At 36.0% G+C, this 22,327-nt stretch overlaps 1 protein-coding gene across 1 annotated transcript in view; it reads left to right on the top strand.

Moving 5' to 3' along the window:
- Positions 1-15,237, top strand: part of LOC139745129 (glutamate receptor 2-like) — a 34,468-nt gene extending 19,231 nt beyond the window's left edge. The window contains exons 9-18 of the mRNA XM_071655549.1: positions 639-755; positions 1,436-1,639; positions 2,313-2,528; positions 4,207-4,391; positions 4,880-5,078; positions 6,424-6,674; positions 11,165-11,276; positions 11,696-11,884; positions 13,418-13,543; positions 15,148-15,237. Of these exons, the coding sequence (XP_071511650.1) occupies positions 639-755; positions 1,436-1,639; positions 2,313-2,528; positions 4,207-4,391; positions 4,880-5,078; positions 6,424-6,674; positions 11,165-11,276; positions 11,696-11,884; positions 13,418-13,543; positions 15,148-15,237 (1,689 nt within the window). The remainder of the gene's footprint in view (positions 1-638; positions 756-1,435; positions 1,640-2,312; positions 2,529-4,206; positions 4,392-4,879; positions 5,079-6,423; positions 6,675-11,164; positions 11,277-11,695; positions 11,885-13,417; positions 13,544-15,147) is intronic.
- Positions 15,238-22,327: the final 7,090 nt, after the last annotated feature.

Here is a 22,327-nt window from a genome sequence, read left to right as displayed (position 1 = left end):
GGTCCCTGGCTCACCGGACCACCGGTAATTACAATGTATTATTACATTATGTTATATGATATTATATTATATTATATTATATTATATTATATTATATTATATTATATTATATTATATTATATTATATTATATTATATCATATCATATTATATTATATTATGTTATATTATATTATATTGTATTATATTATATTATATTATATTATATTATATTATATTATATTATACTATACTATAATTATGCCACATTAATGACTTAAAGGCACAATGACTCAGGTTTCAAGAGCGCACTGTCGAATATTGTGATGATGGACAATCTAATGGGCTCTCTTTTCTAGAGGTGCAATTGTCGAAGTCGACTCCCTGTACAGCTGTATACCAGCAGAGAACAGCGGCCGAATCAAGAGACGGACTGGGAATGGCATCATTGTGACATTTTTAGACATAATCACCTTACAAATCGGTTTTGGGAATATTGGGACGTTCGTATGATACCAAATGCACCAAGCGGCGAAACATGTTAATATCCAACAGCGCCCTCATGGAACCCGGGTACGTGTGCCTTTAATAATCAACTTATACTGTAATCAAGAAAGCTGTGTAGGTATGTTTGTCTTTGATTATTTCCGCCCTCTTCAGGTTGGTACCTGGTCTCAGAAGGAAACACCCAAGATATCTTTTTTCGATAGCGGCACCCACGGTCGTCTGAAGAGTGCTGACTTTACCAACCGGACTTTCGTCGTTACATCAATTCTGGTGATGAATCTTCCTTAAATTCTCTTTTCTTCCCTTCTCCTATCTCTTACTCTTATTTTTCTCTCTTTCATTTCATTTTGCACACACACACACACACACACACACACACACACACACACACAAACACAAACACATACTCCACGCACTCGCGCGTATGTACGCTTGGATGTACAATGTCATGTGTTACAATGACAGCCGTAGCCGTCTACCCGATGAGATGATATCTTTGAACAGCTTTCTAGAAAAAGTGAGAAAATCTGACTATTAGAAAAAGAAAACAAATTGATTTGGTTGAAAAAGAAATAGAGAAGAAATGTTGTCAAAAATCGAAAGATTGATTTCTCAAGTACCACCTTTTATTGATACTTAATATCGTGTCACATGGAATCACTCATAGGAGGGCACCATTAGGATCAAGCAGTAAAGATTGACTAAGATGACAGCCTTGTTTCAACTTTAATCAGTTTTAATTCTGATTCTTAACTCTGATTTTTTTTCAAAATCTGTCTTATTTTTAGATTATACGCTTTGTAATGGTGTGAAATATCTATATTTATTTGTACTGATTCACCTAAAATGCTCAGATTTGTATTGTTTTTTTTTAATCATTTCAACTAATGTACTTGTTGAAAAGCAAAAATTAAATCAAAGGAATCATCCTAACATATTTTGAAATACAGGAAGATCCGTTTCTGATGTTGAAGGAAAACGCCGATGAGCTGAAGGGAAATGACCGTTACGAAGGATACTGCGTCGATCTCTTGAAACATATCGTCACAAAGTTTCCTTTTAAGTTCCGGATCGAATTGGTGAAGGACAAACAATACGGCACCATCCAGAAGAACGGCAAATGGAACGGAATGATCGGCGAACTCATGTACGGGGTAGGTCTATAGTTTTGCCTCATCCCTTGCGACTACTTCCTTGACAACCCCCACAACACACACACACACACACACACACACACACACACACACACACACACAAACAAACAAACACAAACACATACAGGGTGCATTATTCATTTGTATGCCCTAAAATGAATTCGTGATTACACTTGAGGGCAAATCTATACGTATTTATCATAGACCCGCAGCTAACTCAGATTTAGAAGTCGTGTCATATTAATGGATATGTTTCTGAACTCTGCATCGGTTGGAATCCTGCTAGGTGCATACGGCCATGTACAACAGAAGCACTTACAATACTTCTCATGACCAAAGTTTCCCTAGCTATGAAGGGGTAATGATGATTGCAGGGCCCTCTGGTAGAACAGTGCAAACGTCGAAGGGAACTATCCTAGGTGTGCGCAATCATTATTTCAAACTTCATTTAATTATGTTACCCTTTCTTAGCGGAAGACATACTTACGTCAAGAAGTCGATTTTGACGTTTGCGTCATGATTAAAATTATTAATTGATGAACCGAGTCAAACGCATGATAATCAGCACTCTTGGTCTTTATCAAGACACGAAAACCAAAAACACATACCCTTTTACATCCAATTCTTCTCTCCTTTGTTGTGTGTGTGTTTGTTTTTCTGTTATTCCCCCAAGAGCGCAGATATCGCGGTCGCTCCACTCACCATAAATACGGACCGGGAGCGCGTGGTAGCCTTCACCAAGCCATACATGAGCTTTGGTATCAGCATCATGGTGAAGAAGCCTCGGGAAGAGAAGCCGTCGAGTTTCTCCTTCTTCCATCCGCTATCTTACGAGATATGGATATGTCTTGCTCTGGCTACCTGTGGCGTCAGCATCATCATGTTCCAGGTGGGAGAGATAGATAGATGGATAGATAGGTAGAGAGATAGTAGATAGATAGATAGATAGATAGACAGATAGATAGATAGATAAATAGATAGATAGATAGATAGATAGGTAGATAGATAGATAGATAGATTGATAAATAGATAGATAGATAGATAAATAGATAAATAGATAGATAGATAGATAGATAAATAAATAAATAGATAAATAGATAGATAAATAGATAGATAGATAGATAGATAGATAGACAGATAGATAGATAGATAGATAGATAGACAGATAGATAAATAAATAGTTGAATAACATAATGAATAGATGGATAGACAGATAGATAGATATGTAGATTGATAAACAGATAGATGGATAGATAGTTAAATAACATAATAAATAGATGGATAGACAGATAAATAGATAGAGAGATATGTAGATGGATAGATAGATAGATGGTTGGAGAGAGAGGGGGAGGAAAAGCGATCGAGGGAGATTTGAGGGCTTCAAATTTTGAGAGAAAGTATCTAGACAGAAGGTGAGAGAAATCCGTTTGATATTCACCTGCAAAATTGGAGAGCTTTCCCAACTCTATTACGCTGCTCTATGCTTATCACAAGGTCTTCTTTTTAGCTTTCCCTAAATTTTCGACATTATTCAGTAAATATCATGCATCTAGGCTTTAGAATTTATTGTGTGTTCATGTTATATTTGGATATAATTATGTAGAATATGAATATTTTTTGACATTTTTGTACACTTATATCGTTAGTTAAAAATGAAAATAATAAATGCATTGATATGAAATGATATCATGTGCAACAGTAACAACTTTACAACCGATTTAATCTGATGGTGTCTCGTCGAACAGGGAGATATACATGGCATTCTAACACTTCAAGGAATGATTTTCTTTTCTCATTGCAAAATCGACTGTCGTTTGTGGTTTTGCTTATATAAAGACGGGGGTTGACCAACATCGTGTATCCCTAAAGACAATTACCAAATTAACTTCAGCGGTAATAAACGAAGCCGTTGATACAGGGGAGCCAGTGAAGGGAAATTGTACAGTAAACAGAATTAAATCGTGACCGAATGAATACTGTGGCTAGATATATTGTTGAGGTAAATTACCCAAGTGGATAATATCGCCTCAATATAACACAGCTTGTCGGGCTGCCGTTGCTATTGGTTTTTCCAATGTTAGACTCCATCTTTCAAATGCAAGAAGTTTTTTTAATGTATCAGAAGGGTTTTCATTGGTAAGCTAGTAAACATTATTAGTAATGACCATTTATAAAGATTACTATATATACGAAAGTAATGGAAATTACCAACACGTCTGCACGGCAGAGAGATTTGTGATGGTGTGTTTGTTTTTGTGTGAGTTTAAACAATTTGTGCAAGTTGTGCTCCTGAAAAAAAAAAAAGTAAGAGGTGCTTTCAAGACCAATGCATTGTATCTTCAAACTAGATAGACGTAAATATGGCGTAGATGCGTGGTATGATAACAACACATCCTTTATTTCGCACGCAAGATATTACTGATGTCTTCCACACGTGGTCCACGTTCTGCGCTGTTGGTTGATACTATACAGAGAGCCGTGACAGATCCAACAAGAATGGCACAGAGTAAATCTGAAGACTGATTACTGAGTATTATGAGTGTGCCAATTTCAAATTTCCTCTCAAGGTGTGTCGGTTTAGTACGACGGAGTGGCGGATCGACACCGACAACGGCGCCGAAGAAAAGCCAACAACTAGCCAAATACCCGGGGCGAGCAGAGGCGCCAAATGGACGAACGACTTTGGTATCGTCAACAGCTGTTGGTTTGCTCTTGGCGCCCTCATGCAGCAAGGAAGCGACATTCTCCCGCGGTAAGTTACTAATGACGTCCGAATTTATGACTTGCTATGAATTATGTCTGAATGATCTTATGATTTTTCTTGATTTATTTCTTTCTGATTTGGTGGCCTTGTATTTTCAGTAGGGGTTTATGAACCGCTTGTGACATTGCTAATTTTGTACGGGGCACATTATTTACCTGCTTAGATTCTAAGAGTATAAGCGTTTGTGTCGGTTACTCCATTGAGTGTCAGGTATACTTTGGGCAGAGTGTGTGCACTGAATGCTTTGATGTTTCTGAGGAAGAAGAAATATGAAGTTAGAAATATGAAGGAAATCAGGGCATGAAGCAGTACATGTACTTTGATCCCATTCACCATCCACTTTTCCCGTTCCAGTTCCTATGATCACGGTGTGCAGAGCTGGCTAATAGAACCGAAGACTCGCCAGCACATTAAGAATAGATTGTTCTCACTCTACTACTGTTGTTGATGCTGTTGTTTTTGTTTTGCTATTAAAGGTCAGTGTCGGGTCGCATCATGGGAGCCATCTGGTGGTTCTTTACCCTCATCATCATCTCCTCCTACACGGCCAACCTGGCCGCCTTCCTCACCACCCAAAGCATGAAAACAGTCATCAAGTCCGCCGAAGACTTGGCCGCCCAAACCAAGATCCAGTATGGCGTCCACGGCAGCGGCTCTACCATGGATTTCTTCAAGGTTAGCACAATATTCATCGTGTGTGTGTGTGTGTGTGTGTGTTTGTGTGCATGTGTGTGCGTGCGTGTGTGTGCGTGCGTGCATGTTTGTTTGTGTGCGTTTTGTTGTTGTTGTTGTTGCTGTTGTTGTTGTTGCTTTTATTTTGACGGAAGTCATACCCATGTCATCCTTGCCAGAATGCACATGTGCAGACGAGAATCTTTCAGACCAACAATTAAAAGGAAACAAGAAGGGAGAGTAGACACAAAGTAGTGGGCAGATAGAGATGTAAAAAAAAGAAGTGGAAGTGGTAAAAAAGAATGAAAGTTATCCACATGATTGCAGGAAAAACGAAAGAATACAGATGAAGAAGAGATGCTGACATTTGCAGAAGAAAAGAAAAAGGGAAAAGAGGAGATAAATGAGAAGGTGAAATGACAAACAGGTAGAAGAAGAATAGAACAGAAATAATCAGAAAGGAAGAGAAGAAAAAAGAAGGGATACGTGAAAAAGAAAAACTGTTTAAACAGTGTACAGCGACGTTAAATTCACTGATTTGCTGCATAAAATAGAAATGGGGCAGTTATCTATATCCACACCCACTAACGTGTATTTGTGATTAATTATATTTCTCTACATACCCGTTACTCATCATTTACGAAATAGATAGATGGAGCTGTACATTGTACATCGGATGACGGAAGTCGTAAAATTCTCTTACTGTTCATAGATGAATTTGGATATACCGTAACATAAGTTTGGCATTTTGTTTTTTACAAGCTCTGCGTTTCTGTAGATTATTCTTTTCCATCAATATTTATTTACCTTTTTGTTACCACTGCAAAGTATGCATTGCTTATATTCATTCGTTCATATAGATGGCAATAGTACTTCTACTACTACTACTACTACTACTGATGATGGTAATAATCTCGATTGTAAAAATGATGACAATAATACTGATAATAACAATAATGATAATGATAACAATAATATTCTATATTATTGTATAGAGACTTTATGACCTGCATTGCTCACAAATTGTTAACAACATATTATGATTTTTAAAGAATACTCTGTATTTTTATTACTTTCCTGTTGGATGAAAATAAAAAGCTCAATTTATTGAATTGAATCGAATAAAGTCGGCAGAAAATGATAATTTGATAACCATCCAATACGGTACTGACGTCTTAAATCCCCGCCGAAGAACTAAACACTGAGGATAAAATTGCCTTGCCTGTCGACACATCTGCTACCGTAAGTGAACTCGAACCACTATACTGCGAGTCCTTCGATTTCTGAACAGAACCACAACGGGGTCCTTTGTCACTTTAAGCTGCACTTTTATCTCAATCTCATGCAGAACTCAAACGTGCCGCTGTACCGAAAGATGTGGCATTTCATGAAGAACACTGAACCGTCGCCACTAGCAAAGGACACGGAAGATGGTGTGCGGCGGGTCCGCGAGAGCGACGGGAAATACGCCTACCTCCTGGAGTCCAAGATGAACGAGTATGTGAGCACCAGAGCGCCGTGTGACACCATGGCGGTCGGCGACCCGCTGGGAACAAGCAGCTACGGCATCGGGGTGTCCAAGCACCTAGTGGACCTCAAGTAATGGTCCTTGTTTGTGTGCATACATGTTTTGTGTCGTGTCGGGGAAAGGGGACGGGTGAGGCTCATACCTCTGCATTTTGTAAGCACAACCTACGCACACACGTGCATGTATGCATAACTAAAAGGGACTGTACAGTACTGGTTGAGGTGAGGATTCAGGTTTATAACATTCCTAAGTGAGATAATTTGTTTGATTTGTTTGATTTATTTTTCTTCCAACACAATTTCATACATAAATCAAAATTATTTTCAGTAATATCACATGCAATATCAGTAAGCAGATAATAAGTACATGATTCAAAGAAGGAAAATCGATGTGTAAGTTAATTTCATTAACAAATTATAAATCGTATTACCAATTTTCCAAATAATTATCTGAGAAATTATGCGGAAGAAGGACTGCCACTATAAGCAGAAGCTTGAGCACGTGGCAGCCCAGGGACCTATCTACATAATACACAAAAAATTATTGTTTGCGGAATGGAGAAATACTACAAAATATAAAACACTGTAAATACATTATGTCTTTTATATTCCTAGTGCATAGATACGAATAAGAGTAACGTGAAATATGATGATGATGATGATGATGATGATGTATGATGATGTTGACAGGGTAATGATGAAGAAAAATGTGATAATGAAGATGAAAGTGATAGTGGTGATGCTGAAGATAATGGGAATGAAATGAAATGATAGACACAGAAACATTGCGTACATTTATTGTAGTTTTAAATCCAATTTACAGGAAAAGAAATGTGATCAAACAAAACAAAATATATATTCAAATGCTATATTCATAGATTGTAATCTGACAGTAATGTAGTTTTCAATCTAGCCTTGAATGAATATAAAGTTTTACATGATTTAACATAATATGGGAGTGTATTCCAAAAATTTGGTCCATTGTGTCTTATAGATTTTTGTGCAATTAATAATCTGGGATTTACTAAATGAAAATTTTGCGAATTACGAGTGGGGTATGAATGAACGGTATAATTCAGTTTTAAAAAATCGTGAAAAATGTTTGGAAGTAAGTTGTTCAAATACTTAAACATAAAAAGCAAAGAATGTAATGTATTTATGTCAAATATATTCAGTGTTTTTAACTGATAAAAAAGTGAACTGGTGTGGGCTAAGTATTGTGATCCAGTACAGATGCGAATGGCTTTCTTTTGTAGTAAATAAATAGGGTTGAGTTTAGTTTTTGAACTTGTAGCCCACACTAGATTACAATACATAATATATGGTAGGATTAAAGAATTGCAAAGCATAAAAAGAGTATGTTCAGGAAGATAACTTTTCATCTTTGAAAGAACACCTATATTTCTAGAAATACAGGTTGTAACATAACGGATATGATCATTACAGGTTAGGTTTTCATCAATAAAAATTCCTAAAAACTTAATAAAACTTTTACGTTCATGAAATACATTATCAATCCTAATATTATTTACAAGATCATTTGTGTGAATTTTTATATGCTTAAAATAAATGTAATTTGTTTTTATCAATATTAAGTGATAATTTATTATTCTTAAACCAGTTTGATACATTTGGTAACTCTGCATTAAGTGTAGATACCAACGTTTCTATATTATCGTGGGAATAAAAAAATATTCGTGTCATCGGCATATAATATAAATGATAATATAGACGACAAATTAACAATATCATTGATATATAACAAAAAGAGAAGGGGACCTAATATTGAGCCCTGGGGCACACCACATTTTATCGGTAAAAAATTTGACGACATGTCATTATGTATAACATATTGCTGTCTACATGATAAATAATCCCTAAACCACGAGAGTGCAACATCGCGAACACCATAAAACTGTAACTTTTAAAGTAAAATATCATGTTGTAACGTATCAAACGCCTTAGATAAATCCATAAAAACTCCTATAACATGTTTTCTATTTGCCTTTGCGTTTGTAATTTGATCATACAACTGGACCAAAGCCAAATCTGTAGAATAATTCTTTCGGAAACCATATTGATGTAAATTAAAAACTGCATGATCATGCAAAAATTTATAAAACCTATCATATATCATTTTTTCAAGAATTTTGGAAATACTAGGAAGAATAGAAATTGGTCTATAATTACTAATTTGACAAGAATCGTCTTTCTTAAAGACTGGGTTTACCTTAGCAATTTTTAAAGAATTGGGACATTTTCCAGACAGTATGGAAAGGTTGAATATGTGAGTAAGTGGATCAGCAATTTGATATATAATTTGTTTGAGTACTAATGTGCTTATTCTGTCACATCCACTTGCCTTACTAGAATTCAACTTTATCGTAATAGTAATAATTTCTGTGGGATTTGTAGGGTTTGAAAATAACGATGAGGAAATAGGGTCTGGCAAAAATTTCAAAAAATCTTCATTTACATCATCAAATGTTTTTGCCAGATTAGGACCAACATTAACAAAAAAAGAATTAAATGCATCTGTTACATTTTCCTGATCAATAGTACAATCGTTTAATTTAAAGTCTGTTTTTGGTAATTGTTGTTCTTTCTTCCCAACCAAATCATTTATAATTTTCCATGTGGCCGTCATATTTGATTTATCTTGGCTCAACTTATCAGAATAATATACTTTTCGTGAATCTCTTATCACAGTTGTTAATCTATTTCGGTATATCTTATATTTTCTCAAATTAGAATCAGTAGGATCATTCATATAAATCTTATAAAGCCTATTTCTTGTATGTATTGAACGTAATATCGATTTTGTTATCCAAGGCCTCTTCCTATGTTTATTATTCTTTTTAAACTTTACCAATGGACAATTTTTATCATAATAATATTGTATTTTTCTATTAAAATTATCATAAGAGGTGTTCACATCAAACTCACTGTAAACATCAAGCCACTATTCAGATGCCAAATCTGCTTTAAATGATTCAATATTTTGAAAAATGAAAAACCTCTTTTGAAATATGAAAGAGCATGTAACTTTAGAAAGGATTCAACGTTTATTTGATGAAAATTGGTTTTCAAATGGCTGAGATATCCAAAAGAAAACTAACGATAATTAAAGGCGACAGGCCACGCCGTTTATTAGGATCTCTTTGTTTCACCAGAAAGAGTGGTTTCTGAATATCTCGCAAAACGTTAAAAGCTAAATCCTCACCTCAACCAGACATGTACATCCCCTACACGAATTCAATTGATTACACTTAATATACACAAACGCACACACTAACAAACACCCCCCCCCAAAAAAAAAAAAAACACACACACACACACACGATGCATGAGAGATATGTATGGGGTGTTTGTAACTATGGCAACGTGTCAGTCACTATGCCAACGTGTCAGTCGTGATTCTTTGTGAATACCTGCCTCGTCATATTTCTGACCCATCATGTGCCGCGACATTTTAAGTTGTAGATTCGTATAAAAGTTGATACATGGCAGATCTGGGTCCCGTACGCAAAGTGTTGACCTTGTTAGTTTGGTGGAAACTCGAAGGAATGTAAATCAATTTCAGGGGGTCCAATGTTACCTCTTCTCTACACAAGGTGGAATGAAATTGGCATTCTGAAACTTTGCATTTTTTTCCGATCCCGATTATGATCGACAAGGACATCAGTTGCAAGGAAATGACAGGTTCACACATTTTCCTCCAGAAACTGTCAAACTTAGTCGAGTTAAATCTTTCTTCTTTGTGCCCAGTCTTAGTACCAAATAAGTGACTTGCTGTTGTAATAAAAAGATACAGTTGATATGTGTGTGTGTGTGTGTGTGTGTGTGTGTGTGTGTGTGTTTGTGTTATTTTCCATCTGAGAAGATGGCTGCTGGGGATAGCCCATATTCAGCTACACTAAGCTGGTTTTCCATGGGGTCCAGGTGGATGCAAGGCGGGATCACTTCACCGGGTTATTCACCCTGCTCTTTGAAATGAATAAATGAAGCGGGATTTTTTACGTGCATGAGATGTGGCTCTCTCACGCACGGGACCTCCGTTATTTTTTATGTCCTATCCGAGGGACAGAGTGTTATGGCCTCTCGCTAGAGGGGATGGTATGTTTGTAACACGACATTCCTGAGTTAGACTCGGGAATTGAACCCGGGTCCTTTGGATCTGGAGGCAGACACGCTACCGACTTAGCTAAATCACCGCCCTTTAATAACAATGATGACGGTGATGACGATGAAGGAGGTGAGGACGATGATGGAGATGATGATGATAATGATGATAATTATGATAACAACAACGATAATGATAATCACATACTAACTCAAAAAGGATGCTCAGGGCGTTCACAGTAATGTTTATAAGGAGCACGGTCTGATGGTGTTTACATGCAGTTATAACTTGTTCATTTCAAAGAAAGAGTATTTTTGTGAAGATGTGTATTTTTTATTACTAACACTGTAGTAATTTGACTTCCTGTTATCCAAAGAGTATTGAATAACAATATTGCCGATGTAACACTCTTACACCGCCCTCACCTGTCCACCTACAGAAAACAGCTTACTGTCGCCATCTTGAAGCTACGCGAAGAGGAAGTTCTAAGTGACCTGGAAGATGAATACTGGGAAGGCAGGACCCAGTGTCCCATTATTAGCCTAGACACGGTGAGTAGTCTCAAACCAGCCGTCTAGGTTTAATAACTACAGGGCTTTATCGCGTTCGGGATGACAACTCCTAACACATTTTGACATACAGTTTCCTTTAGGGATGAGACTTGTCTTTGTACTTCGCTTCAAAAAGCTTCACAAACTCTCTCTATCTATCTACTTACCTGCATATATATATATATATATATATATATATATATATACACACAGATGAACATAAATACATAGACACAGACAGACATGATATACTTACGTATACATACTTTCTTCTGTTTAAATGCTACTGGAAATAAAATGGGCATCAAAAGAACTAGCAGAAAAAAAAAGAAATCATGAACTTAATACAATCGTTGGATTCGTATATGCTATGCAAATGATTAAGATGATTATGTCGTTGGTTTTGTCACACCATGTAGGAACGCACGAGGGCGCTAAATCTCGAGAAGCTGGCCGGCGTCTTCTACATCCTCCTCGGTGGGACGGCGGTGGCTGTACTGGTGTCTATAGTGGAGCTCATGTATCGCTCAAAGTCGCTTTCCTGTGGGTTCCTCCATACGTTCGGCTGCAGGAGATTGTGCCGCAACATGCGGGCCGTACTGGCTCATGTAAGCCATTTCATCTTCCTTCCATTTTTTGTTGAATTGAACTGAATTGAAGTGGCTTATTGATAAATAAAACCCCATACACAGTAAAAACATAGCAGCCAACAGGCTGGATTGCTGTTAATACTACACAATAATTCAAAATTACATTGAATTTCACATTGAAAATTCACATTGAAAGGTATGAATATAAGAAATGATAAGAATTGACTTAAACCGTATGTACAAACTAAAAATGTAATTAGTATGTAAAAACATTAAGATATAAAGAAAAATGGAAAATCGGTCTGGTTTCTGACTTCCTTTTGATGTTTTACAGCAAAAAAAAAATGATAGGGCCTATTCATTCTCGTTGTAATATGGATGAAAAAGTACAAATAATAAAGCTTCATCCTGACACTTCCTATTCTGCATTATTTGTGTAGCAACAAAGAAATAATTATCAAATAATATTCTATTCCTTTTTCATAAAGAGAAATAGACTCCTATGTTCTAGGGCGCTGAAAACAACTTAAAATAATTGTTGGTAATGATGATGAGGATACTAATATTAATAACAATTATAATGATAAATTGGTCATAAACATCAGTTTGCGACAAATCTATGTAAACCAGTCAGGCATGCAATGGGATAAAGGTCGCCGATTCATACTGACTTCCAAACATTTATAAAACTATCATTTGAAAAATCACGTTACGCCCTAATTCTAGCAGTTAGGCAAACACCTGTCATCTCTCATATGTCCCTGGAGTGAAATCTCTCTACAGCACAAGTTTTCTTTGTTCGTAGAGCAGTTTGTTACAGAGTGTAAAAAGAAAACAATATGACACATAATATTTCATTTAATGTCCCCATTATATTATAAAATATGTCCCCGTATATTATACGGCAAGGAGCTACTATCATCGTATGTAAACAAAATATGTACCATCAAACTGTGTTTGTAAAAGCATCCCCCAACCTGACATTACTTGTTCCAAAAAGATAGGGTTGTCACTGTCAGTGATTGTCACACAGACTGATTGAATCAATCATCACATAATCATTTCCCTCAGATAAATACAAATTTGACAAACGCCCTCTATCACCAGACTGTATGAACACTGTGTTGATATCCATAGAAACGAAAAGTTCTTCAGCTGACGGTTTGTCAATTCATATGATTATTATACTTTTATCAGTATATTAGGTCCTCTTATTTCTCGAATGTTAGGATATTGTCATTCTGACAATCATCTGTCCTTTTCACTTGATACAAAAGCAGCATAAAACACAATATTTATGTTTTTTCAATGTGTTGAATCCCGTGAAAATACATTGAGAAAGCTTTGTCAGCGTGGGACAACAATGACGAGAAGAACAAGAAGAAAGGATAGAAATAAAGTCATTACCTCACCATATCCCATCTTTTCTATGCATTTCACTTCCCTCTTGCCCACCCCCCCCCCCCCCCCCCCGCCGCCCTTTCACATGCCCTTCCTGCCCCCATGACCGCCTCATCTTCTTGTTTTGTATCGAATCGGGGTGTCGCCTAGGAAAGGCTGATGGCGTCCCTTCGTCGACTCAGTACACCGGGCCGGAAGTCCGCCTCAGACGTCGCGTCGGAGACAACGGAGGAAGTGTCAACCCCCGCCACCACGCAGAAGTCCCTCCTGCCTTCAGTAAGCTTGGCGCACCGGTAGTCTATCTTCATCAAACCATTTGCATGCCCCTTTAAAGGGATGGTATAGTTTTGGTTGAGATGGGTGATTCAAATTGTAACTTTTTGCGAGATAATTATAAATCACTTTTGAAATATTATTGAGCATACCAATTCTAAAAGGCATTCAAAGTTTATTTGATGAAAATCGGAATTTGAAATGGCTGAGATATCCAAAAACAAAGTTACATAAAGTGGTCTAAATAAAAGGTGGGCACCATCTTTTATTAAGGCCTCTTTGTTTTTTAGATATCTCAGCAATTTCAAAACCAATTTTCAGCAAATAAACTTTAAATTTCTCTTACAATTGGTATGCTATGACGATAGGGGTACAGATAATCGTTTGTCTCGCGAAGAAAATCGTAGGTGAGGTGAACGACGTTTCGCTCGTTACTGCTGAGCTTCGTATGGTTAAAAAAATAATTCTTCACAAGAATTGATATGCTCTTTAGTATTCATAAGAGGCTTCTCATTATCTCACAAAAAAGTTGGAAATCTAAATCCCATCTTAATCAAAACTTTACCATCCCTTTAAACCATAGCTCATGTGCGCACTGTATCAATCGTCAAACAGTACAAAAATCTGCAAATACTCTGAGCTTGGTTTTTAAGAGGGAAATTCACTATTTGTAAAAATGCACCATGAAATTTAACGCAAATCATTTTTTATTATTTAACAGTATAGTAAAATCGAACCAACAAAACAGTGTATAAGTGCGTTTAATTGGACCAAAGATAATATGACAGTAAAATTGTCAATCTATCATGTCTTGGCAAAACAGCGATATTGCCCGCAATAATATTCGCAAATTGAACAAGTTGATGACGTCAGGACTCACAACTTTTGGATGGTTTCGTAGAATGACTTAAAAACAGCCTTTTCGTCTTTAATTATTCTGTTATTAGCTATTCTTGTCTTTACTATGACTGTAACTCTTATTTCCTTTTGAAGTCGCCACTGCTGTATCATTCTCTCTTACACTATCTGCATCATTTGATGTGAAGTATGCAAGTGATTAATTTGCAAACAAATGAAAGTCCTTTGTGACTATGACGTTATCATCTCATCTGACTACACTTGTGGATGTGGCCGATACGTAGGAAAACAATGGAAATGTCAAAATTCCCGAATTTTCTTATCGTTAGTCCCATTGTGATGAAACTTTCACTGTTATCATCGGTGTCAAAGTCAACTAAAACAAAAAAATGGATTTAAACAATGTATCTACTTTGATTTAGTTCTCGTTACTTGAAAAGACATTTTCATGTGGAATGAAAATTCTGTACATTTGAGTCTAGAGGATAAGATTTTGATAATGTGTAAAGTTATGCATCGTAAGGTAGCCACTATTTGCAAGCCTTACATTATCTATCGCTACTGTTGTTATACAACAACTACTGTAATCATTATCATGATTATGATTTTACTATCAAAATTGTCATCATTGCAGTTGTTGTTGTTGTTGTTGTTGTTGTTGTTGTTGTTGTTGTTGTTGTTGTTCTCATTCTCATTCCTTTCATTATGTACTTCTATGCTTGCTTCCATTGTGGTCTCCCCACTCTCAGATCGACTCTGACGAGGGGCATGTGAATACCGCCCTCTGTAAGAAGAAATCGGGCAGTCAGGCAAGTGCGGTGACGCACACGGACGTGTGAATGACCACATGACTGCACTGTATACCGTACCGGCAGTGCAGCCAGGACTGCTCCGGAAAAAAAGAAAACAAGCAAAACAAAACATAAATAAATACATATGCATATGTATGTATGTATGTATGTATGTATGTATGTTATGAGTACACCTCAGATCCAAATGTTTGCCGTGAGTTCCATAGCAAATTGTGATTGTATGTCTGAGTCTGATTATCAGATTATTACGATCACGTGCGTGCAATAAGCCAGTTCGTTATTAGCTCATGTGCACATTTCCCAGATGACCTTTCCCTTTTTCTTAGTTGCTTGGACACTTCACTGGTTTTCGAAGCTATAAGAATGCGTTAGCTTGCCTTACGTGACAATTTATAGGATTCATGTTCCTACAAAAAAAAAAAAAAAAACTTGCATGGACGAGGTGACCAGAATAGTCCGTCAGTTAACATTTTTAGCAGCTGCATGAATTACATTGTTTTGCATTGGATGCGTTAGCGTGTTTTTTATTATTATTGTCAAATACAACTGAACTAGGCTTTTGACGATAAGCACTCTATTGCTGCCAGGTGAATGTGTATAGGCAAACTCAATATGTAAGGAATTTATGAACAGTCGTTACATCACGGCTACTTATCTCAGTAACTTTAAAGACCAATATGCCAGTTATCATAAAAGACCCTTTTCTGCTCATGCGCACAATAGACAAAGTGGAACTACGAAATGGGTCGTCAATACTGTCCTATTATCGGCAACCTATGTGAATGTATTAGGTTGGCTACAGGTGGTCTCGAGGAAGAAGTCTGGTTGAGTGGTGGCCGTCACTTTGATCGAGGCAAGGTCACCAAATAATTCGTATCTGATTGGTATCATAAAATTCATTCATTTATTCATATATCATTTATTCACGGTATTAACATCAGCCAGGGTTTTTCAGTTAGTCTGTGCAATAAAACTATCATCTATCTTTGGTGTAAAGAGGTCGCACTGCATAATTTCATTATGATTTATTGACATGTTTCTTAACGAGTTATTTTAAAATGTCAACACAATACTGTGAACCACTCGACGATTTAATGATAGCTGAATTGAACTGAATGACATTGATTTCAAAGCCACTGAATGTGTATTTTAATAGTCAAAACTTGCCGGCCGACAACGATGACATGTCCAATGATTTGCCAACTTTAAGTAATTGACCTTGTGTTCTACATAATCTGTGTTATTTATTCGTTGCTTTGCAGAAATTTGAAAATACATGAACTGAAATTTAGGTCGATATTCTTGTAATAACTTTGTCTGTTAAAAATGATTATTTTAAGATGACAATTTACATTCATTGGTATATTTTTTTCTGATTAGGGTATGTAACACACAAAGAAAAATCAACTACGTTTGGTGTGCTGTGGTCATCGTTGTACATTTTTTTATAGTGCTACAAAAATTTAACAATATGTCACAATATGATATATTGCTTTTGTAATTTGTTTGGATAGTAAGTCTAGTGTTATAGTAAACGAAAAAAAAAGACATTTGGAAGAAAGGTATTGCGGATATTGAGAATTTAAAGTTTTCTCAGTACACTTACGTACGATAGGAATCCCCTTACCTCCGTCATGAGGAACATGTTTTGTTTAAATACACCGTTGACCCTTTTGCCCCTCATGCAATTCACTCTTGCCAACCATAATAGACTGCAAGTCAGCCAGCTAGTTACTTCATAGTCACACGATGAGAGTCATGGGGGAGACGATGAAATAAGAACTCCGAACACTGATGTAAGTTTGATAAGAAAACAATTCATTTCGTATCATTATCTCTTAATTCACAAGCATATTTATTGTAAAATTTGTACACAGTATATCAATAAGTTGTTTTGAATATCGCATGTAATCTATAAAGAATATACACATCATGTAAATGTAGATGGTTGTAACCGTAAACATACGCGATGAAATGGATATGAAAAAAAATAAGAAGAACTGTATGTCAATAATAAAATCTTGTCGAGAAGGCAAGACGAAAAACATATTTCTACAGATTTTCGAAGGACGTGTGTGTCTTGCATCAGTAGCATGTTAGTACATCACATACAGAAATGTGTAATGGTTATGAGGCATGAATGTGTGTATTATTTTTTTCTCTAACAGGCGTTGTTCAGCTCTAATTATGTTGCTCAGCCATGCACCACCAGACATAGACGAGTTGTTACTTTGAAACGATTTTCATGATTCTTAATTTCTAAATAGTTATAAATAGATTACATGTTTTTCTCAATACATTGCTACGATTAGAAATGTATGCTTTGAATCGGAGATTAATGTGGGATATTTGGGACATACTTTACTAGACTAAGTGTCGTGACTACAGCCTCAAGAAATGCGTCCCTGTTATAAATCAATATTGGACGAGCAAAAAACAACACAATGTTGTCTGATATGGGTCTGTTTTATAATTATCATCGTGATCGTGCGTAAATTAAGAGCTCAATGTGGATAAAACACTTTTTGATGTCAATTGTGTACAGGAATGGGGCAATCTAAACGACGTAAAGAAACGGACTTTTCGGAGTTAAACATCATAAAAGTTTTTAGCAGCACTTTTTCTTTCATCATCACTCATAACTGCTCCTGTTATCAAGTATCGTACATAACTGGGCCCGAAAGAGAACATTTCTATGCCTTCTGACGTACAGACTTCGTACGCAGTTCGTTGTTAGGAATGGGGACTGACTGATGTTTGTAGAGACATTGGTGGGTAATATGATACAAAAGCAAAGAGAACAACTGGAAACCGTACTTTGGTCTTATTTCGTAACAAAAATTTGTGTGGTCCGTCATCACAATGCCGTCATAAAGTCACAGACACTATAGGCAGTGTCTGGTGAAAGATCGTTATTCCTAAACACAGACATTTCCTATACATGGCTGTTGTTCTTTAATCCGAAAATTAAATTGGGTTCGTAAATCCGAAGGTCCGGTAATTCGAAAGTAAAATAAGGTACGCTAATTCCAAAAATGAAATAAGATTCGAAAATCCGAAAATGAAAAGAATGTGCGGACTATCAAACGAACCTTCCAAATGACGAACCTTATTTTGTTTTCGGATTAACGAACCTTTGGAATAACGAATCCTCAGAATAACAAACCTTGTTTCATTTTCTGATGAATGAGTATTTGGAATAACGAACTATAATCATTGCAGGTAGAACTGAACATCTGTTTGTACATGTGAATAGAATAGTGACAAATATCCATTCACAAATCAAAATTGGGTATCTTGATTACCTCTATCTCAGAGTTTGTCGATATATGAACATTTGATCGTGTTTCTTTTAACCTAATTGCCTTACAATTTCCTCTTAAAATTTAGATCTTGGGTTTAAAAACTCAATCACCTGCATACTTGCCTTAATAGCCTATATCATCAAGTATATAGTATTGATCTTTTGGACTGTTTCATGTCCAATATGCCAAATAGTTTTCGATATAAAGTAAGATAATAAAGACCATCGTATTGTTTGGAGTTTGGAGACTGTGCCTAGCAATGATATTGAAATGACACAATGACAATGAAAGCAACAGCGGTAGAGTATTACCAGAAAGAGTCATATAGAGTAAAACAATGTTGATAAAAGGCAATGATGATGATGATGATAATAATGATAATAAGAGATTAATACTACACCTAATTACTTTGATAACAATGGAAGTGATTACAGCGAAATCATAATGATAAGGGCAAACGAAGTAAGATAAAGAGAAAGGGCTCTGTTAGTATATAAAGTTCAAGCAAGCTCTAAAAAAAAAAATAATAATAACTCCGATCCAGATTAGATCTTCCATCCTTCCTAATAGTCTAAGACCAATATGACACTGTTGAGCCATCTGAAAGTCTGTAGACTGAACCGACACCAATCCTTCCAATCATGGGTATTTCACAACAAACAATTCAAATATAGTTAAAATAATGCTGAAGCGATATACTAGTATACCTGAAAGGGGAAACAAAGACATCTTTTATTTGGTATTATTAGTTTTTCTTTCTGTTCTTAAGTTTTACACGATGTCAGAGTTGAACTTTGTGTAACACTATAAGGACTAGTTTAATTCAATATCTGTTTTTGTTTTGCTTTTGTTTTTGTTTTTGTTTTTTTGCAAGAGCGTGGTCATGAGAAATGGTAATAGACCGATTTGAAATAAGCGGAACTAAACAATAATATCCCCGGTGGAAAATTTTTTATAGAAGAAAGAGGGTGGGGAACAGTTATCACCACATGTATTTTGGATCATCCTATGTTTTGCAATCATACATTTTCATTCAGTGTTCAAGTCTGGATGCACGCAAACTTTAGAATCACAATCAAGTGAGCTGAACTGTTAGATAGTATAAACAAACAAACAAACAAACCTAAACACATACAAGTACGCACACATACACATAATAATAAATATGAAAACTACCCAGAAATCTAGTATAATTAGTTTGTGGGATTCTTTTATCAACAACAAGAAATGGCAATACATTCCCAGCCCTGCAACAGTCAGCCGTTGAGTTGACAACTATCAGCGGGACTTTGGTTGACAATCCAAGCCTTAGTATACGAGTCGATATGAATTGTTGAATACAGTGTATAGGTATGTATATAAATTCTCTCGATATCTAAGTAAATCCAATCACGAACCACTGATTCATCCGCTAATGAAAGCTAGGAAATATTGCCCATGGCATTTCTTTTTTTAACATCCCATCCCCTTCAATCGACTAAAGTGTATTGATTTTTTTCCCGCAGAACATATGTGTCAACGTACGACATTTTTGAAAATGGGATAAGAGGAAAAGACCCAATCCGATTAATGCTGTCAAAATGCGTCAACTTGAAGAGTGCCGACAATCTCTCGCAGAAGCTTTACTCGAAGGCAACTGAACGGAAAACGCGCTGATGAAATTAAAACCCTTAAAGTCCGCGTCTACTTCGCCGAGATTTCGGCGCGATGGGCTCGGATTGTTAAGATCAATAATGTACTTAGTGGTTGGTTCTGAATTATTCCTTCAGAGACAGGCATAAACTGAATATGAATTTTGGAGACAAGATTTCTCAATCTGTGTGTGTGCGTTTTAGTTAGTTTGTTTGTTTGTTTTGTACTGGGCATTACGCTAAGATTTTCCGATTCTGTTTCGTGCTTCATTTAAAGAAATTGGGCTGCGGACTTTAAAGCGAAGACAAGAGAAACATCGACAAGAACACGTTTTCGTTAAAGATAAGCCTACTCATTTTTCCTTTTACGTTTTCTCCTACTGCGCAGGATTGCTTTGAGGGAAATAGAATAAATGAAAAATGATAACAAAATACGTTGAAGACAGGTGGGGGGGGGGGGAATGGACCTGACAATATCGACTTTTAATTTTTTTTTTTAAGCAGTGGGACAAGTGTCACAAAAGCTAGTCTCTTATCTTGACATTCATAATATGTATCTTTAATACGGTAAGATTTTCAGAATGATTAGAGAGACACAAATATGATGGATTAAACCCGTGTGCTTTTTGAACAAAACAAACGGAAGCATCCACTTACAGGGAGAAAGTAACAAAAAGACTCAAAAAGTGCTAAATGAAATATAATTATGTGTTTCCGTCCACCAGAAATGTCTTTACCTTTTCTCGACATAACTTGTTCACACTGAACGATTTTATTAAATTTGTGATGCGATGACTTTCAAAAGTTGAGAAAAATGTATCTTCGCTACTGACATCTATGATAGAAACGTCCTTCATGCCCATGTGACCAACCTTTTAACTCCAATCCTGCTGCATATAATAGCAAAATTACAAACACCATCAGCAGAGGAGATTAACGTCGTAATTCAACAAGGCGTTGAAATATAACTGAATTTACGCAGTGGAATTTTAATAGTAGTACATTACTCATGAATTATACTCGTTGATGTACTCGTATTTCACTGATTACATTTGAAGTGCGGATGAATGAAAATAATACACTTGTTTCATTCCAATCTTGCATCGTCCAAGAATATAACAATTCTCGCCAACTACGCTACTTGGTGTTCATTCGATTCATGGTTGGTTCCACCGCTTTCAGGTTAGCAGTAAAACCAGAATTCACACTCTGTAAGTTATTGTGTACACTACTAAGCCTCACTTTTATAGGATATTGAACGCGTAACCTGTCCAACACACTTCGGGTTATAATCATTCGCTGATTAGATTTAGATTTTCGTTGTCATAAATAATCTATAACTTACAATGAATGACACATTCAAAAGTCTGGCTTGATCCTGTAAAGTACCGACCAATGCATATAAAAACAATGTTAGTTGGTAAGACATGATCAAATATATCATAGTATATTCCAGTACAATATGTATCATTGTTTGTTTGTTTTTCTTTTTAGTCAAAAAAACAACAACACCTGTTCACCTCCGTTCTATTTTTGTCATTCAAATGACATCATAATGAGATTAGAAGTAGGAATAATCGTCTGTATATTATCATCAAAGCATGGTTACACTCACTGTACGTCGTACATCGTATTCGTGCATCGATCGTTATTGCGCATAAGTGATTCGAAGACGTTTATCCATGTGGAGTTTGATAAGCAGAGTTGAACCTCACGTGTGGCTATATATGAAGTAGTTTTGATACATTTACAATGTATATATTTTTGCATTGATATATCGAGTATATCCAGTTCTATTCCCAACACGCACACACACAATTATGTATACAAACACATAAACTTGTTCTCTCTTTCTCTCTTTCTCTATATCTTTCATAGTCATACACACAAACACACATCACACATTCCTCACGATACCAAACAAGAACAAAAAAAGTATGTTTTTCTTTGTTCCTGCTCTCATCATAAACGCTCCATTATAAAATGTCACGTCTTTGCTATAATCTGACCGGCAAAAAAAAAAGAAAAAAAATCATACTCTAATCAAATTACCAGACTATGGCGTTTAGGTAACTTTTTTTTTTCATATAAAACAAAATGAAACTACGTTTACTTGTTTCTATGTTATGATATTGTGATTAGTATGTCTTTTCTATGAGCTAAAATAAAGATCACTACATA

The sequence above is a fragment of the Diadema antillarum genome, unplaced genomic scaffold (assembly GCF_040938485.1).
Source record: "Diadema antillarum isolate AM-2024a unplaced genomic scaffold, OU_Dant_1.0 seq00001234_RagTag, whole genome shotgun sequence".
NCBI lineage: Eukaryota > Metazoa > Echinodermata > Echinoidea > Diadematoida > Diadematidae > Diadema > Diadema antillarum.
Note: the sequence above shows the minus strand (reverse complement) of the source record. Positions and strands in the feature narration are given on the sequence as shown.